General features: G+C 40.7%; 3 protein-coding genes and 1 long non-coding RNA gene across 4 annotated transcripts in view; 1 reads left to right on the forward strand and 3 right to left on the reverse strand.

The window, feature by feature from the left end:
- Positions 1 to 19,562, reverse strand: part of LOC140928219 (uncharacterized) — a 102,245-nt gene that overhangs the window by 37,856 nt on the left and 44,827 nt on the right. The window lies entirely within an intron of this gene.
- LOC140926805 (uncharacterized) lies at positions 3,223 to 4,528 on the forward strand. Its single transcript, XM_073376496.1, has 4 exons — positions 3,223 to 3,703; positions 3,814 to 3,870; positions 4,103 to 4,159; positions 4,316 to 4,528. Exons 1-4 carry the CDS (start codon positions 3,545 to 3,547, stop codon positions 4,418 to 4,420), a joined length of 378 nt encoding a protein of 125 aa, XP_073232597.1. The 5' UTR covers positions 3,223 to 3,544; the 3' UTR covers positions 4,421 to 4,528.
- On the reverse strand, positions 10,563 to 11,897 carry LOC140925998 (uncharacterized protein F54H12.2-like). The gene has a single exon (XM_073375814.1). The coding sequence runs from the start codon at positions 11,895 to 11,897 to the stop codon at positions 10,563 to 10,565; it is 1,335 nt and encodes a 444-aa protein (XP_073231915.1).
- On the reverse strand, positions 16,105 to 17,865 carry LOC140927259 (uncharacterized). Its single transcript, XR_012164553.1, has 3 exons — positions 17,761 to 17,865; positions 17,318 to 17,483; positions 16,105 to 16,222 (listed from the first exon to the last, which is right to left on the reverse strand). It is a non-coding gene; the product is annotated as an uncharacterized lncRNA (long non-coding RNA).

Genomic DNA, 19,562 nt, shown 5'->3' on the forward strand with positions numbered 1-19,562 from the left:
AAAAGAAAAATAATTAAAGATACAAGCTCTCCCCCCCCCCCCCCCCCTCTTAAAAAGTAGCGAGCGAATTTTATACAATCAGAAACTAGGCAGGAAACCTGGAGTGTTCTTTTTTTTTAGTTTTTACAAGCTTTTCTGGACAAAGGCCTGCCCAGAGGGAATAGGCACGAACGGCACTCATAGGTCCCATGCAAGGTGCCATCCCTACCCAATCCCACAACCCGTGAAGGTTGGCCACACCACCGGGGTCTACGCCCTCTACGCTTTGCGAACAGTAGTGTGGGTTCTTTTATGTCCCATAAGAACAGATCAGTGAAAGTTCTGTGAGACGGGACCTACGGTTTTTCGTCCTTATCCGAGAAGACTAGAAAGTCTAACCATTTGCAGATGTCATTACAAAGGCAGCACTTTCTTTTCAGTTATTTAAAGACCCTGAGTGTTGGTCCGGCCGGGGTTTGAACCCGCGACTCCCGCTCAGCAGACCGGCGCTCTCCTAACTGAGCTAACCAAGCGGCGGTTGAGTGAAGGACAGCTTTGTGATCTTCGAACATTTCCGAAGTAAACTATTAAAGACACACGTCACAGGGTTGAGTCTGCTCACTTTGAAATGAGAGCAACCAGTAGATACGTAGCTAGGGATAACAAGCTATTTCAGTTGCCACCAATTTTTTTTTAGTTTAAATCAAGTTAATAAGAAAGTTGTCATTACAAGTGGGTTTTTCGTTTTCTAAATGACGCTTCTCGTCTTTTTATATCATTTGATCCGCTGACTATACATGTACTCACTTTGGTCTGTGTGGCGTCAATTCCCAAAATGAAGATCAGCTGGGCAACAGCAATTGATATAACGAAGTTCAGTCTTATCTGTGTATCTCCCGCTTTCAGATTCCTAAAAACGTGTAAAGAGAGAGAGAAACGACCAGGTTATTCCTTATTCAGATTCTTTGTTGTTGCCTTTTTGGCGAGGATGGGGGCGCGGTAAATTACCTCCTCCTCCCTTGCTTATATTGCCGCATAGATACCTATCCTTTCTTACAAAGCAGTCAGATTTACTTACAGAAAAACTACGTATGCCACAATTGTGATAAATTCTCCCATCAAAGAGAAGGCACAGCCGATATAGGTGATCAGTTCTAGCGCCATACGATGTTTAACTGGTATCTAAAGAAAAAAAGACGTTCTCCTTCAGCCATTAATAAAGCGTCAAATGAAAACTAAAACCTTCTGCATTTAAGAATTTCTCAATCAAGGCCGTCAATTTAACTTAGCTCAAAGGCGTAGCCAGCCTATAGACCTGTAGGCCCTGGCCTATGTAGTAAATTATGCGTTGTTGGGGTGAACTAAAAAGCTTAAGAGCTCAAAGAGTTGGTGTGAGGTCAGTGTGTACAAGTCATGCGCGCAGTTTTCAGGATGTGTGGAAATGAAAGTCAGCCAGGCCTACAACTAGTCGAAAAGCTGGCTACGTCCATGCAGTTAGAGAGATAATGCTATTAAAACTCATCACTGAGCAAATCTCTTAAAAATATTGACCTCGTGGTCTTTGAGTTGCATCAACACTGCAAAGTGAGTCAGATGATCACAGCTGCAATACGTTCTTCTGCTGGTGTAGTTCTCAGTTTTGCAGCCTCTCCTTGACCAGGAGCCACTGGAGCCATTGGAGCCATCCCTGTTGAAATAAAAAATACGATAAATAAATTAACAATAGGTTTCAAGCTGTTAGCGACGATGCAATTGTTTCCTCTTGTTAACTACCATATTGCCTGGTTAATAGAAAAATATAAAGGAGAAAAAAATCTGTGAACATAAAACGAACGTTCTGTGTTCAATTATGTTCTCAGGAATAAAACTCTAGAAGAAGACTTCAGGTGAAGTACCTCTTCGATAAACTTTCAAGGTAAGTAAAAATGGCTTTGTTTGCGCATTTAATAGCGAAGTGATGTGCTTACATAATAGGCTAACCTAAATCCTGCTCGGATAACTAACATTTACGATTTTTCAGGTTGACTATAATGGGGTTGTGTGAATAGGTAATTATGTTCACGCCTTAACTGCAAATGGTATTGGTGCTATTATGAGCCGTACAACTCGCGTAAATAGTTGTCCTTCAAAACAAACCTAAAAGCAAGAGAGAAAATACATTTTTTTGGCATATCGTTCTGGTCCGTTTTTTTACTAACATGGCAAAAAGCCAAAAAAAAAAAACTAAACTGATGTAACACTTAAACTTACTTCATGGAAAAATTCCAGAAAACGCATTCCGGCTTGCTCGAACGCAACGTCGGCTAAAAAAAATAAATAAATAAATGATTAACAAGTTGGGCCTCCAAATACATTGCAGTCGAAATCCGTTAATACAGACTCTGAGGGGGGCATAGAAAGTGTCCGTATTAAACGGGTTGAATTTAGAGTAAATAAGGCCAAGGGCTTTCTTTATTTTCCCCATGGACAAAGCAAACTGTCCGTAATAATGAGGTGTCCGTATTAAGCGGGTGTCCGTAAAGCGTGGCTTGACTGTAATAAAGAATCCATCAAACTGACGTAACTACGTTGGCCAAGAACCAGCGTGTTTGTTTTCCTTAAAAAACACTCCAATTCGCTTCATGTGAATACGAAACCTCAATAAGAAGCAGAAGGGATCATTCATGAACAGTTAAACCCCGTTTTACGGACACCCGCTTTCTTAAAACGGACCGCTCATTATTACAAACAGTTTTCTTTGTCCCTGTGGAAAGATAATCCTTACATTTTCTCTAAATTCCACCTGTTTAATACGGGCACCGTGTTAATACGGACACTTTGTATGGCCCACTCAGTGTCCGTATTAACGGGGCTTGACTGTACTTGACAGCTGTAGGTATTTGTATATAATTAAAGTTTATAACCAATTAATAAAAATTACCTTTAGATGACCGAAGTCAAATAATGCTCTTCCTTGAAGTGGGTACTCTAATGGTTCCACAGCAATGGCGAAAATACGAGATCCTATATATCCACTTTCAGTTGGAATTCTTTTTTTAGTGGATCAAATGAAAAATAATAATAATAATAAAAAGCATAAACTGAACACACAGTCCGAGGTAATTAAAGTTAACTTTTAAAGTTCTGAATGTGTTTTATTGAAATATATCCTAATGAACAGTTTAGACTTAGATTAGTATTAGTAGTAGGGCTTCAGCAAACTTAACCCCGTTGGTGTCTTCCCCTGTCTTCCCTCGCAAAAAGTGGATTCCCTTTATTAATATGTATAAGTGTCTTCCTGCATACTAATTTGGGTTTCCCGCATACTAATTAAGTGTCTTCCTCCATATATAATGAAGTGGATAGGTTTACTAATGAGCGTCACTCTACTACAATAAGAACAATAGGCTTGCCTAGACTTGCCCGGGCTCTTTTAACCCTGATTGGATAGTAAACAATCTATTATGTGTTCAACATAAAAGCGCGCTCTCCGTTCAGCATTTTATTCTTGCAATCGCTTTGTTAAGGAGAACATTTGTCCGAGTTCGCTCGTTTTGAGGAAACCTTTATTTACTTTTTGAACATCATGGCTTTCATTACCAACGTTCGCGAATTTCAAGCTCTCTTGGATGGTTGTTCCTCGACCCAAGATTGGGGATTATTGCTGGAATCTATTTTCATACGCGATGAGTGGACCCCAATGGCGTATGCTCGGCTGTCGGAACTCACAGCCCAAGAGATACCGGTAAGTATTCTATTTCGTCTCTGAGTTCTTTCCTGATGACGGTTTACGTTTAATCTGTACGTTACCGAAGCGAGTTTATATTAATCTTTACTTAACGTTCTACTCCACAGATTGAAATCAATCAGGACACGGGTAGTGATGAAATCAACGATCTACTGAGCGATTCGGTAAGTTTTCCAATATGTTATGTCACGAAGTGTAAAAATTTCACGCATCATTTATGTTCGTTATGTTAATTGACTCGATTTGGGTTAGATTTGCATTTGATCTATTAAACTAAATCGCGTATCTTTTGTTATCCTCGTTAAAGAAACAAAAGGACTCCAAACTCGATTTGCTTCAACTTTTTGTAGACAGTTGTCGTATAATACTCATCGAATATGTTTCCTTGCTGTACAGTTTACGAATGCTGACCTTCGAGAAATCGAGGAGATGGAACGTATGGCGCTAGACAAGGTAACTCCATTTCCTTTTTAATACGCAACGTACATGAATTGTTTAGTGATGAAACAACATTACGAATCTCCTTATTCGTTCAATGCCCACCTATTTCTTTAAAATGAGCGAGATTTCAAAACCTAAAGTAATCTGATTTCTTCTCTTCTTATCTAGAATAACAACGAGTCGGCACCGTTATCAGCGCAAGATACACGGGATAATATTTTTGATGAGGTAAACATTCATGATCATAAAATTATTTTTCTTTCACGGAATTAAGTTTGTACTATTAATTGTTCAATCACTCATGTGTATATTTTTGTTGTTCATTTTCAGTGGACTGGCGAAACCAGTGAATTACCCACTTAAAATCCGTCGGAAACCGTAAGTCATCTTTCATGTTCACTTGTTTAGTATACCCCATGTAGAAGTGCAAACGTTCCTATTAAAGTTTTTGAAATGTATACCTTTTAAAAACTAAATTGTTTAGGTTTACAAAAAAAGACAATATCATTCACTCCATCGTTTGTAAGAGTTGGAAGAATATAAGTTACAGTTGGCTTACTATTTATGATTTTGAAGGCGTAAATAGTTTATTCTTGATCGATTCCCCTTTCCACTGATCACATAAGTGAATTCGTTTTTTGTGGATGATTGCACCCATATTGAAATCTATTCTATTCTTTTGTTGAAAGCATTTGCTCGGTGTACTAATATTCTTCAATCATCAAGCCGAGTTGAAGAAAATAGACAGCGTATTATATATACTCAAACAGGTATCAGAGCAATTTAAGCTATTTCCACTAAGCAGTTGATTATAGCAATATAGCAGAGTTATAATATTACCCGCGCGCTTATCTCTGAAAGTCAATTATGTCGTGGATAGACACATAAAATTAAATTTATTCTGTTGATTCAACATCAAAAACAAACCATCTACCCAGTTGTTGAGACGCTCATGGTAGACAAATAGAGTTCAACCCATCAAGTTCACTGTCAAAAGAAACAGCAACCATATGTGTCTCAAGACAAACTCCTTAAAATTTCTGGACATTTCGAACTATGTCGCGCGGGGTTTCAGCTATGACCAGTTCCTGAAAGCGTACGAGTGCGAACAGACCAAGGGATTCTTCCCTTACGAGTGGATCGACAGCCTGGACAAGCTCGAAGAAACATCTCTGCCCTCGCATGAAGCTTTCTACTCAAGTCTGAAGAACCAAAACATTGCAGAAGAAGAATATGAGTACTGCCAGCAAGTATGGGAAGAAAATGAAATGTCCACCTTTCAAGAGTTCTTGATCTGGTACAATGATTTGGATGTCGTTCCTTTCCTCGAGGCAGTAGAGAAAATGAGTCAGTTCTGGCAGGAGAGAAAGATCGATATGTTTAAAGATGGCATTTCTGTCCCTGGTTTAACCCTCAAGTACCTCTTCTCTTATCTTTCACCTCAAACTTACTTCAGTCTCTTCGATCAAGCGAACAGTGATCTCTACCATCTGATCAAAGACAACAACACGGGCGGCCCAAGTATTATTTTCCACCGATATCATGAAGCCGGCAAAACAAAGATCAGAGAAGCAGAGGAAGGCGAGGCTGCTAAGCTGTGTGAGAAGATCGTGGGGTATGACGCGAACGCTTTGTATCTCTGGGCGCTCATGCAAGATATGCCCACGGGAAGTTATACGAGACGCCTGGCGGACAATGAGTTCAAACCGAAAAGTTCTGTACGCACGGCTATTGAATGGTTGGAATGGGTGGCGCACCAAGACAGAATACATATTCGTCATCCGCTGAACAATACGGAGAAGCGCATTGGGGATCGTAAACTTCCCGTCGACGGTTTCAATGTTGAGTCACAAACTGTGTACCAGTTTCAGGGGTGTTATTGGCACGGCCATGACTGCGCTCTCAACCGCGGAAAAGAGTTTAACGAGAAACGAAACAAACCTATGACAGAACTGCTGGAAGAAACTAGAGCCAACACCGAGTATATTCGAAGCAAAGGCTACCGTGTCGTGGAGATGTGGGAATGTGAATGGCGCCGGATGAAGAAAACGAATCGTGAATTACAGCGATTTATTGCCACCGAAGTAAGAAGAACCCTCGACAAAGTCAAGATCATGAGCCCGGAACGAATATTGAGCGAGGTGCGAAATGAGTGTTTGTTTGGGTGCGTGGAAGTAGATATTCGTGTACCAGATCACTTAAAGGAAAAGTTTAGTGAAATGTGCCCGATCTTCAAAAACACCAACATCAGTCGAGAGGATATTGGAGAGTTCATGAAAGCGTACGCTGAGGAGCACGGCATCATGGCTCAGCCCCGTCGCAGCTTGATCGGGAGCATGAAAGGAGATAAGATTCTGCTGGCTACACCTCTTCTGAAATGGTACCTGGAACATGGTTTAGAGGTCACGAAAGTACACCAAGTGATCGAGTTCACCCCTCAACCCTGCTTCAAACCGTTTGGGGATGCGGTGTCAGACGCGAGGAGAGCCGGAGATGCGGACCCCAGTAAAGCCATCATTGCAGATACCATGAAATTGGTAAGTTTTTTGTTTCATTCTTTCATTCATAAAGGGGTGGGAACAATATACATTTTCACGTATAGAAAAAACTTATATCTTTGTTTATCTCTCAGGTGGGCAATTCAGGCTATGGTAAGACGATCACCAACCAACTGAAACACAGAAACGTGGAGTATTGCAGTGACGCTCAGGCCAGCCGAAAAGTGAACACCCACCTTTTTCGTAAACTAGAAAACATCACTGAAGATACTTATGAAGTGCAGTCTTGCAAAAAATCCATTAATTTAAATCTACCTATTCAAGTCGGGTTTTTTGTGTACCAGTATGCCAAATTTCGCATGCTACAGTTCTATTATGATTTCTTAGACAAATATCTAAACCGCTCAGATTTCCAAATGTGTGAAATGGATACGGATTCAGCGTATATTGCCATTTCAGGGGATAGTGTTGAGTCTTTGGTCAAACCAGAATTGAAAGCAGAGTTCGAAGCTGATAAATGTAACTGGTTTCCCCGTACCGACACTGCGGAACATAAGGCCTATGATAAGAGAAAGCCAGGTCTTTTTAAAGTTGAGTGGGAGGGACAAGGAATCGTGGGTTTATGTTCCAAAACCTACTACTGTTTTGGGGCCAAAGATAAGTTTAGTTGTAAGGGTGTCAATAAGAAATGCAATGACATTACCAAAGATAAATACCTTAATGTCTTACTTACAAAACAAAATAGTGCTGGGGTGAATCGAGGGTTCAGAGTTGTAAATAATACTATGTACACTTATACCCAGGTCAGAGATGCATTTTCGTATTTTTACCCGAAATGTAAAGTTCTCGCAGATGGAGTTAGCACTACTCCACTTGATATTTAAGTTTTCAAGTTTGTAAAAAATTGATTTTGTAAATAATTTTCATTTTCTCAAGTTTGAATATATATTACTCTCAAAATAGTTTTCCGAAATATTTATATAAGATCGCCTCTAGTTGTAAATATTTTTTTGCGTAGCTTTTTACGGATGTTTGTACATAGGAAATTAGTTTGTAAATAAATCATTGGTTGAATTTAATCGTGGCTTGTTTCCTGACTCAACGCGCACGACTTACACGCGAGATCTCCACGCGCGCCCAGGGGAAAAAACACAGGGCTAAAAAGATGCCCTTTCGGCCCTTTCTGCCCGATCTGCCCTTGAAAATCAACAATAAATTTCGTGTCGCAAATAGTTTTACTCAGTTGGTATCTAACATTCGTCCTGTCAGCATGAAGAAACTAAAATGTAAACACTGCCCCATACCGGGATGTCATTCTAAATTCTTAGTTCGATTAGCAAATCATTTAACTCAAGTCCACGAGTTATCGGACATAGAACGAAAATATTGGCGTCAATTTGCAAAATTACAAAATACCAAAGCGATTCGTGTGTATGACAAGGATGCTGAACCCAAAACAATTTTTTTTCTTTAAATGAGAGTACGCACCAATCAGTTAATCAGTTGTGATCATGGACCCGAGATGGAAACATCCTTTCCCCGCGCTTGTGGCCGGCCCAACATGTTGTGGGAAAAGTCAGTTTGTAAAACGTTTACTAGAAGCAGGAGAAGACATGATTGATGGTGCCCCGGAAAATATCTTCTGGTGTTATAGCATGTATCAACCAGCCTACGATGAGATGCTTAAAACTATTCGGAACATTATGTTTGTTGAAGGAGTGCCTGGTGATCTGGAAACCCTAATTAATCCCTCTATGCGGAATTTAGTCGTCATTGATGACTTAATGTACGAGCTTAGCAATGATCAGCGAATGACTAATTTGTTTACCAAGGGCTGTCACCATCGCAATCTCAGCGTGATCTTTATTCTCCAAAACATTTTTCATCGTGGAAAAGAACTGAGAGATATGAGTTTGAATTCTCATTACTTAGTGGTGTTCAAAAGCCCGCGTGATAGCAGTCAAGTCAATCATTTAGCAAGACAAATGTTTCCCGGTCATGTCAAATACATGCAAGAAGCGTTTGAGGATGCAACAAAAAGGCCCTACGGATATCTATTTTGTGATCTTAAACCGGAAACACCTACCGACTTCCGGCTGCGTACGAATATTTTCCCCGGGGAGACTCAGTACGCTTACGTCAGAAAAGTATAAAAAAGCGTGAACCACATCACATTTCTTCAGTTGAGGATGGCACAGCGACTGAGAAAGAACCACGATTTTCTGAAGCTGCTTGTCAAGTGTACCCCAGCTCAGCGTAAAGCCATTTTGAAGGTGGCAGACGACGCTTTAGTAAGAACCATTTGTGAGTGTGTTTTAAACGTGCTTAAAGGAACAGTGCCTGTCAGTAAGCCAGCCAAGAAGAAACTTTTACCTCACAAGAAATCTTTGATCGCTTTAGCCGAAAAAAGTACACCGCTCGATAAGAAAAAGAAATTGTTGGTACAACACGGAGGGAATTTTTTAAGTGTTTTGCTACCTCCCGTTCTGCGTGTGTTAAGTTCGATTCTTACCTAAAATGAATCACACAAAGCGTATGGTTCTCGTGCCCGAGAACACCTTGGAAAGATTACAACAGCGCCAGCAGATTTTAACCCCACCCGTCACACAAACTCTGAGAAACTTGGATAGTGAAATGACCGATATTTTATCCAGTAAAGAACTTGATGATGAACAAAAAGCTAGGCTTTACAATCAAGTGTTGCAGCGGTACTTGACTTATTACGATCAGCGAAAAGGTCAACCTCTTCATGTGAAAATATCAACCCCCAAAGCAGTAGAAACACCTAAACCCGAAGAGAAGTAGCAACCTACGGAAGAACCTACGCCGGAAAAATTCATTTCATCAGCCGTAGAGCAAGAGGTCATGAAAAGTGTACCCAAAATTTACAAAGCCGGGGCTAGACAATTGTTGGATAAAATTAAAGAGCATCAAGATGTCTTGCATTGGAATGATAAAGGAGAGCTTTTGTACGAAACCAAACCCATTCCAGGTTCTCATCTGGTGGACCTAGTCAACGACACATTGCGCCACCGCAAAGGATTTGAACCAGTGGGATGGTCCGTGTTTGCAAGGGGTCTGGCGCGAATGAATGTCCCGGAAAATCTAGTGCGTAATCCACAGAGGCAAAGTGCTATTCGAGAATTTAAAGCAAGGGTGAGAGACGAAACCCCTAACAGTCCTTCCCGTTGGCTACCTAGCCCACCTGTGACAAGTTCCCCCGTGAAAAAACAGCGGCGAAGAAATGCGAGTCCGCGCCCCGAGGCTGTGCGCTGGTTACGGTTATAAAATCACCACAAGAGACATTGTTATATTGTATTGTATTGTAAATCATCTCTTTATTTTGTTCACTCAATAAAAGATGTTGAAATGAAATTACAAGGTGTTTATTTATTGAACTTTGTGCTGTGCTTGTGATCTTTGCTTGTTTACATCAGTGCGATATTTCGGAAGGCTTATAGGAAAATGTGTTTCAATAAATCGCTTGACAAGACTATCATTTTTACGTGTGTTATTAGAAAAACGAGGCACAATTGTACTCATACTTATTTGCCGACTACGATATAAAGCAAAATACAAACAGTAATGTCCGCAGACTTTGGAATAGATGCTCTGTAATGTCACGGTATTAAAAATCCACTGGTTAGAATTGTTGTTTAGAAAGGTAGTAAATGTTCCTGAATATTTGCTGGGAGGTGCTCCGTAAGAATCGAAAAATTCTCCCTCTTGCTCCTTGGTGAAATAAAACGCCACCCAATGCGAACCTGGTTTGTCACTCGTATCCACATTGGCAATGTATAAGGCAGGGTATTGCGAAACACTTGCAGGTAGCTTGTCTGAGGGATACACGCCTTGAAACACACCTCGTGTAAATGTGTCCTTTCTCAAAATTAGGGTCAGTTGAATGGTGTCCATTTTTAGTTTGTGTAGTCGTAGAGAACGTTTCGGTTTGCGTCGACCTCAATCACGTTTTGAAATTCAGCGTAGACGATAAGGTTGACCGTGTTAGCGAGTGCTTCCGAGAAATGAAGCTCCAAGCGCAGGTTTCCTTGTTTTATAAGCTCAAAATGATCTCCCGGGCAGTGATCTGGGGTCAAATCAAAGGCGAATAAGGTGTAACCAGAGCCGTAATCACTTCTATTTATCTGATTGCCCGTATCCTGGAAAAGCTTTCCAATACCAGAGAAAAGACTTTGATAGCCGGCTATCACATTTTGACCACCAGCGGCGTCAAACTTCAGGAACAAAGGTTTTCGGGGGATTTGTTCTCCGTCCACGTACACACCCACTTGAGTTAAATTGTGGTGATTGAAGTTGAAGGGGTTGGTACGGTAACTCCCATTGTAAGCCTCTGTGTCCACTAATCCCAATACTATGCGCTTCGGAATGTGACCCAAAAAGATGTTGTCGGGGTTAAAACTGCTAAATCCTCTTGGAATAGAGAGTACTTTACAGTCGATTCTGCGAATGGGGTACTTGGCGCTGGAGTGTTTTAGCCCAGCTGCATGGCCTAGAATGATAGAGGAGGCAACCTTGACTCTGCGTACAAACAAGATGGCTTCTGTGATAACCACTTTGAAATTAGCTGCGGCTGCTGAGGACACAAGACAAAACACATTCTTGGCTCGGTTCAGTTTGATTCTTAAATTCACTCCATTGAGCATCAACCGATCTTGAAAGAATATATCACTGTGAATGGGTCCCATCATATCCACCGTATGACTCTCTTTGGTAAACTCATAGCGAGCCTTTAATCCAAGGTTTGCTTCATCGTCTGCAGCCAAGGGGTTCACTACATTCATCTTTCCAGCAGTATCTTTGTAAAACATAGCCATAGAAAGTTGACTTGTTTTAGCTTCTTCCCCATAGTTCAGCAAAGACTCGAGCATGGCGCGATAAGGGTAAGTATTAGTGGATGCAGATATGAGTCGCTCGTTCAAGGAAACGTCCACTTGTGAAAACAGGGAATGTAAAAACAGGTTCACGGGACCCACTTGTGTATCAGCATCTAACGCAGTTCCGTTTGCTTTCGTGATCTTAGCTTTCACATAAAGTTGTGTCCGCGCTAAATCTAAATATTCTTCTCCGGTTCCAGATACGTTAAATTCAATAGGACCAGTGTCCGTGATGTTGCTGAGAGGGTGATATTCAATCCATTGCCCTTTGTGAATAGAGGTTTGTGTAGCAGGAATAGTAAAAAGATCGAGCTCTGATTTAGTACACTCACGTGACTCGTGATGAACGAAGGCCATTCTATTCTTAGTTGGTTGGTTGGTTTCTTTGCTTGCGGAGATGTTTTTGCTTTCTTGCCGGGAGGCGAACTGATTTTTGAGCCTTGCGCTTTCCTTTTTATAGCTTTTTTGCCAGCTCCAGATTGTCCCTGCAATGAATTCTGGGAGGGTAGACCGAGGGCTTGTTTAGCCTGTTTGCTGATTGCCGTTTTAATGTTATGTCCATCAAGAACATCTTGGGAGACATTGACACCCGTTTGTAAAGCTTTTCTTCCAATCATCTTAGCACCTTGTTGCAGGTGAGGCATCGCCCAGCGGAACAGACCTTTAAATATCGAACCTAAGCCATACCCTCGCTGAAATCGAGCTCCATGAAATGCGGGTAAATTTCCACCTTTTTGTTTGGCTTGATCTACATAGTACTGTTCGTAAAGCTTATGATTTGGGGCGTGGAGTTTTTTTATTTTTTAAAAGTACTGAGGTTGACTCTGACGAAAATGAAGTGTTAACAACACTCTTCCAAACTCAAATGGCACATATTCCCCTGTGTCTCGCTTTATATTGACTTCGATGGTTTCAAATTGCTTTCTGCTGACAGGTACATATTGAGGGCGCACAAACGATTTACTAACTCGCTGGCCATCCTCTCCTTCTACGGGAACAATTCGAAGCAAAGGGACCAGTGCATCGCCAACATATTGTGACTGAATAAGATCACAGTAAACGAAAAGATCGTGAAAGCCGTATTCCAAATCCACTTGTCTGTCCGCCTTGGTGGTCTTTGAAATAATTTGTTCGGAGGTGAACCCCAGCATATAGGCCATATCATTTAGCGAGACTTCTGCGTTGTTTTTCAAGTGAACTGTAACCTTTCTGCTGAGATTATCGTATGAAAACCGTACATCATCTGTATACCGATTTTCATTGTCCACTAACTCTTTCATCTTTTGAAGGACATCCTCGACGGAAGAATAATGACCCGGAAGCATCTCCAGGGAATCCCAAACACCGTGGAGTTTTTCATTTCGAACGTAAAATCGAAACTGTTGAATATTATTCCAACTATGCGGATAATGGATCTCGGTCAAAGCCACTTCCCATTCGCCTGTGAGGTTTAGGGTTTGTGATAGACTAACTCGGGTACTCTGTTAATGTGTTATGAGGAAATTTATCAAGACTGCTATTGCTAGGGAGATGCAGATAAAACTGTGTTACCTCCATCGTACCCTGTGTTGAAATGAACTTTTTAATCTGGGTATTCTTAATTTATTAGAAACCGCACACCATTCATTTTATTATTTCCTTTTCTTTTATTCACTACACAAAAAACACATAAATTACAACTTCAAAATATCACTTTCTTGAACCCAGGAATCAAATTTTGGGTCTTCGTATCCTTTCCATCTCACAAGATACTCTACTACTCCTTTACGCTTTCTCTTCCGCAAAATCTTTTCCACGCGGTACACATCATCGTTCTTAATAATTTTCTGCAATTCAGGCTCATAAAATGTTCCATCTAAGATTTCACCTGCATCATCTTTTAGTTTATAAACGGGTACTTGACGAGCCATTCGCTTGTAAACAGTAAAAATTTCTTCCGTAAAATTAGGTAAGTATGATTTTTCAAACATTCTCTTTACTTTGCTAATCCTGACACGATCTCCCACTTGAAATTTAAATCGCACAGGCTTTTGAACATCATCCCCATACAAAGTATCCCACACTTGAGCTTCATTCGTTTTAGTCACCTGACTCGGTTTCATTTTAATACTTCGGTGGTAGGTGTTATTGTAAGAAGATACTAACTGGGGTAATACATTGATATAGGTGAGAGTGTTTTTGGCCGTGAAATATTTGTACATCTTATTGTTAAATGTTCGGTTAAAACGCTCAACCACTGAGGCTTTGAGCCCAGAGTTAACAGTAAAAAAGTCAATGTTGTTGTCACGCAGAAATTTCTGGAACACACGATTTAGGAACTCTGTTCCCTGATCCGTCTGCAGTTTGGTAGGTTTTCGACCAGTAGAAAGGATCTTTTGAAAGGCTTTGACCAGTTCTTGACCTTGTTTTGTCTTCAAAGGTAACACAAAAGCGTACTTGCTGAAGATGTCTATACAAGTCAGTAAGTATTTATAACCCTTGTTGTAGCGACTGAGATTTTGAAGATCGACCAAATCCGCTTGAAATTGGGCATCTATTCCAGGGACGATGACTCGGCTTCGCTTGTAGCGTCTTCGTGCGGGCTTGTGAAGAGTATAAACATCTTGCTGACTCAACCAATCTCGGACTTGTTTACGCGATATCTTGTTCTTTCCTTTCTCTTTGACTGCTCTGTAAACAGCATCTAAACCACCGAAACTTGCGGGTTGGCTTGGGTCGAGATAAATGCTGGTCAGTGCTTTCTCCATCACAGAACTCGGAATTTTGTACAATCACTTGACCCCCGCAACAGGCTAATACGCAACGAATGCGGTTGAAAATACGCTCTAATACCAGAGAGGGTGAAGATGGCCAGCAACCCATTACTAGTGATTGCTATGAAGGTTCAAAGCTGAATGATTTCTTTTTTCTTGCTGTTCACTTATATAGCTACCCTCGAATCTGGGTGAGAGTGGGCACGAGAAATTTAAATAATAGTTCCCATTCCTCCTCGGTTAATTCTAGCTGATCCGCGAAGTTCAAAAATACCACCAATCGTCCCCAGTTCACTTTTGTAAAGACCTCAGAGTGGAGTTTTTTCAACTTTTCTAGACTCGAGCCCGGCATATCTTTAACTTTTTGTTGAAGCATTTCCATTTCACTTGAAGACACTTTCAACGTTTTGGCTTGTGCGCGATACAGAGAAAAGTCGAATCGAAGCAAAGACAGAGAAAGCCCCATCTTGACAAAGACAGAGACAAACACACACTGACTCACAATTTAGATATAAACAAATTTTATTACTTTTAGAAACAAAGCTTATTTTGAATGTCATTAATTATCAAGTCAAGGTCCATTGGTTGTTCATCTTTCCTCACAACTCTCTCAGGGTATTGCACTTCAACTTGGCTGTCAATTTCCACAGCACTGGGATCTTTGCACTTCAGTCCACAAGGTCCGTAGTAAATAGCATACAGAATTCGATCTTCTAACTCACCATAATCTTCGAGTTCCAAGGAAATGAGATAGATGTTAGTCCAAGGCAGCTTTGGTAATTCGGTCACGTACGCTTCCCACGTTTTGCCAAGTTTGAAACCAAGAGCACTGCACACACTTTCAGCCGTTTTTAAGATAACATTGAGGTCAATTTGTTCCACCACTTCATCATGGTAATACATCCATGCGTCATCATTATCCATCACCAGGCAAGAATGTTGGTTTTGACTTGGGTGTTGAATAGCACAACCGTGGTAGCGATTCAGCTTTTGTTCTTGGATGAGTTTGTCAACCGTAGCCGCATAAGTGAGTTGGAACACATGACCGATAAGGCTAGCTACCTGTTGACGTTGGACTTTTTCCACTTCATCTACTGTCAGAAGCGGTGTAGCGCTCTATTCGACTTGCATGTTTGGAGTAATATTGGTGATAATAAGACTATTTCCTTAGCAAAGCGATTGCAAGAATAAAATGCTGACGGGAAAGCGCGCTTTAATGTTGAACACATAATAGATTCTACATGAGCCAATCAGGGTTAAAAGAGCCCGGGCAAGTCTAGGCAAGCCTATTGTTCCTATTGTAGTAGAGTGACGCTCATTAGTAAACCTATCCACTTCATTATATATGGAGGAAGACACTTAATTAGTATGCGGGAAACCCAAATTAGTATGCAGGAAGACACTTATACATATTAATAAAGGGAATCCACTTTTTGCGAGGGAAGACAGGGGAAGACACCAACGGGGTGAAGTTTGCTGAAGCCCTACTACTATGGCTGCCATATAGCCACCTAAAAGACAAGAAACGACATTGGGCCGGAATTGAATCTCCAAAAAGATTTATTGCTAATCTGCTGTATTTTAACAAGGTGGAAATAAATTGCGCGCCTTTCAATTTAGTTTTTCCAAACTTATGCGCTGGAGATCCGAGCTACTGCCTTCGGCTCAATTCAAAAAGGGGTGACTTGTGACTTTGTATTGGTGACGTGAATTTGGAACGAGACGCTTTTATGAGAACTTAATCAGGTTAAGAACACTGTAATGTATATAAACAGAATTAATTGTTTCTTTAGTTACCTTTTTCGTGAAATATACTGGCAGGAAGGCGTATGTGAACGTCGCTCTCTTGTAGCCGATCACTGTGAGATCTCGAAGAGCCAGAAACAACTAGGTCTTCAGAGTTTGACTGAACCATCTTCATTATTATTACTGCAAGCAATATCAAGAGGCAAAAAAGAGGTTACTTTCTAATAGACTATAAGGGAAACTGTAGAAATTTTTTAGCTGTCTCAAGTACTTCGCACAAGCGTGAATCAATCACCCGGATGAATATAATCACTTGTCTACGTATTTCACTACTGAGCTCAGACCTCACAACGACCCTCATCAATACATTGTCAAAAATACTTGAGTTCACTCATGTTCAGGTTTGCTAGTACCCTGATACCACATGAACTGGGAAATTTTCTTTAACAGCGATTAGTGAGGGGGAGGGGGGCAGGGGTCGTAAGTTTCTACAGTCCTGCAGTTTTGCGGAAATCTTTATATCAATCAGCGGTAAGTTTCGATACGGTGTTGCGTTTTATTAAGTTTTTTAGTGATTTTTGCGGTTTTCGCAGCCCTTCCATTCTAGATCAACCATTCGCGAGTTTAAGCAGCGACGTTTTTCAGCGACGCAAGTCAACTGGAAGTGGACTTTTTTCACTCTTGAAACGTGATTTTAAACAAATATTTGGCCAAATCGTCTCTATAAGAGTAAATACACTTAGCAATACAGATTAAGTAGCATCAAGGCGTATAAAGAGAGAAAAAGGTTAACTTCCGGTTGACGTGCGTCGCTCAAAAAACGTCGCTGCTTAAAGTAGCTCACTATCTCGTACCCAGATCTCTTGTTGACGAAGTCGAAGGCGAGATTCTCGCCTCGGCTTCGTCTATGAGAGATCAAGGTACGAGATTATTATAGTATATCACATAATAGCATGGTATGTCACATTTTATTAAAAACTGAATCATTGGATAATGCAATTCTAGAGCTCTGATTAGCTTAGCCATCATATGAGCCATTATACCATGCTCTCCAAATAAAGTAACAGTACGCGTCTGCTCAAAATTAAAAACAAGCTGAAAATCGGTTGTTTTTACAAAGAAAGTCGGGAAGAATTCTCCATATTTTGTGGGCGTTTTTAAAAGTATTATTCCACTTGCGTTTGTTAGATATGAGATGAATATAGCTCTCCCATCACATATCCAACGCGAACTCGTGGAATAATTGTTAAATATAGTATATCATATAATAGCCTGTACCAAGCTGTTTCCCGCTCTGCATGAAGGTATCGTTCGCTGCTGTTAACTGCCGTTTCGCGAAGGATTTTACGAACACTTCTAGAGCTTGCGCAGCAAACAGGATGCTCGTATTCTGTTTTGATGCCTTGAAGTTGCTTAGCAGTTCATCCGTCGCGTTAATAGCTTGCTGAAATAGATAAAATATCTCTTATATTAGACTGAGTAAGCCTTCAAACTGAGTTAAGACGAAACCTTTATGTTTTAAAGATAGTTTTAAACTAGTCCCACAATTTTTCATTTGGCAATGGTCAAGTGACAGCCGGCTGTGCTTTGTCAGCGTAGACTTATCTTATATTTTACCTTTTTGGCGCTGATTTATCCATAGCTAAATTCTCATAGAAGAACAAACACTGACAGGGTGATGGACGGTGTATAATCACTAACAGAGTGAAAAAAAAACGTACCTGTAGTGAAGAAGGATTGGTCTCGTTAAGATATCGAATCAGCTTAAAATAGGCGTCAATCTGAATTAAGCACAAAATTAACCTCAATCATTTTCACAGATAAGTCGCAGTTTACCGAATCAAAACATGACTCGATAGTGTTAGGAAGCTGTTAATATAAAGTTGATTTCATAGTAAATGTCAATTTCATAGATTTCGAAAAAAAAAACGGGTTAGAGAGCGACAAAGTTGCAATGAACGAATAAAGGATATGAACTCGGGGGCGGATCCAGGATTTTTTTTAGGAGGGGGTGCACTCGTCTCTTGTTCTACTTCAACACCAATAAACCACATAGTTTTTTTTGCAGAATACCAGAAAACCGCAGGTAATCTCAGGGGGGGTGCGCACCCCCTGTACCCTCCCCATCGATCCGCCCCTGGAACTATACCATAAAATACAAACTCTATTCAAAGCTTACGATTAACGAGCTGTTGTAGGTAAACCCCAGCCAATTTGAATAGTCCTTCAAAAATCTCTGTAAGTACCTCTCATGAATATATTGGGCGTCCACCCCACTCGCCAAAACTTGCAAATAAGCGCTCATTAGAATAAGCCCTGAAAACCTTGCACACACAACTAGTACATACCCTAGTCTTTGAGGATCGCCGAATTCCTCTTTCATAAAGTTTAAGTTTCGATTCAGTTCATTTAAGGAACAAGTAAATAAGCCCTCGCCGCCCACCCAGCACCGACGATTGAGCATTGGTCCTCCGTCAAATAAGCGTCTCTCTTTTGGCGGAAATATTGAATAAGCATCTAGACAATTTTACCAGGAAAGACTATACTAAGAGTGAAACTACTTCCCGCCCTTTTAGCTGATAAAAGACACGCCAGTTTTAAGTTCTTTACGTTTGCTCGAGCTCTCTAATCTCCTCTACACGACGTTTGGGCATCACCCAAACCAGGATCCTGCGCAAACTTATTCTCTAAAGTAAGGGCCTGGAGGTGGAGGTGGGGGACACAAGGTGAGGTAACATGTGGCGGGTCACCCCACCAATTATGTAAACGTGATCAAATTAAAATGAGAGATTATATGGATAGGCGGGTTACCCCACATAAACCGGGTTACCTCACCTACCTGGGATCCCCCATCTCCATGTAAACAGGCCCTAAATGACGCCATCTCGTTGTTATCGCGTTAGTATTAAGCATTTTAATGTACTTTTTTACACTAATATATTCATGCATGTGCCGTAGTGATGTTTCCGCCCGCAAAATTCTCTTCAGTTTGGTCAATAATAAAAACAATGTACGATAGCTTTAATCACGCTGTCGTCACCTGTTGATATTAATGGGCCAACCAAAAGCGCATTGGTTCCTGAGACCAAAGATTCTCTTGTTTCAAATTCGAATAACAAAAACAATGTTTGTAAACAGTGATGTCTTCTACAGGCCATTCACACGATGGCGTCATTTTACTACTGCAAATTTACCACCAAAATCCTTTTCCTTTTTCCTTTAATATTTAAATTTTGCAATCCCAGCGAGATTTTTAAAAATAACACACGCCCTTATTTGCAGAAGAAAGTAAAAACCTGAGGGATTTGGCCAACCAACATTTTCACATAGGCCATAATGCACCTTGTATACCCCCCAAAAGTTTGCATAGCCGTAGTCTTCGATTTCTCTTGGGACGACGGTACTACACAGGAGAAATTGGAAACAATGTCTATGCAAAATTTTGGGGGATAAACAAGGTGCATTATGGTCTACGCAAAAATGGTGAATTGTAGTAAAATGACGTCATTAGGCAGCTTCTGTC

Source organism: Porites lutea, chromosome 2 (assembly GCF_958299795.1).
Source record: "Porites lutea chromosome 2, jaPorLute2.1, whole genome shotgun sequence".
NCBI lineage: Eukaryota > Metazoa > Cnidaria > Anthozoa > Scleractinia > Poritidae > Porites > Porites lutea.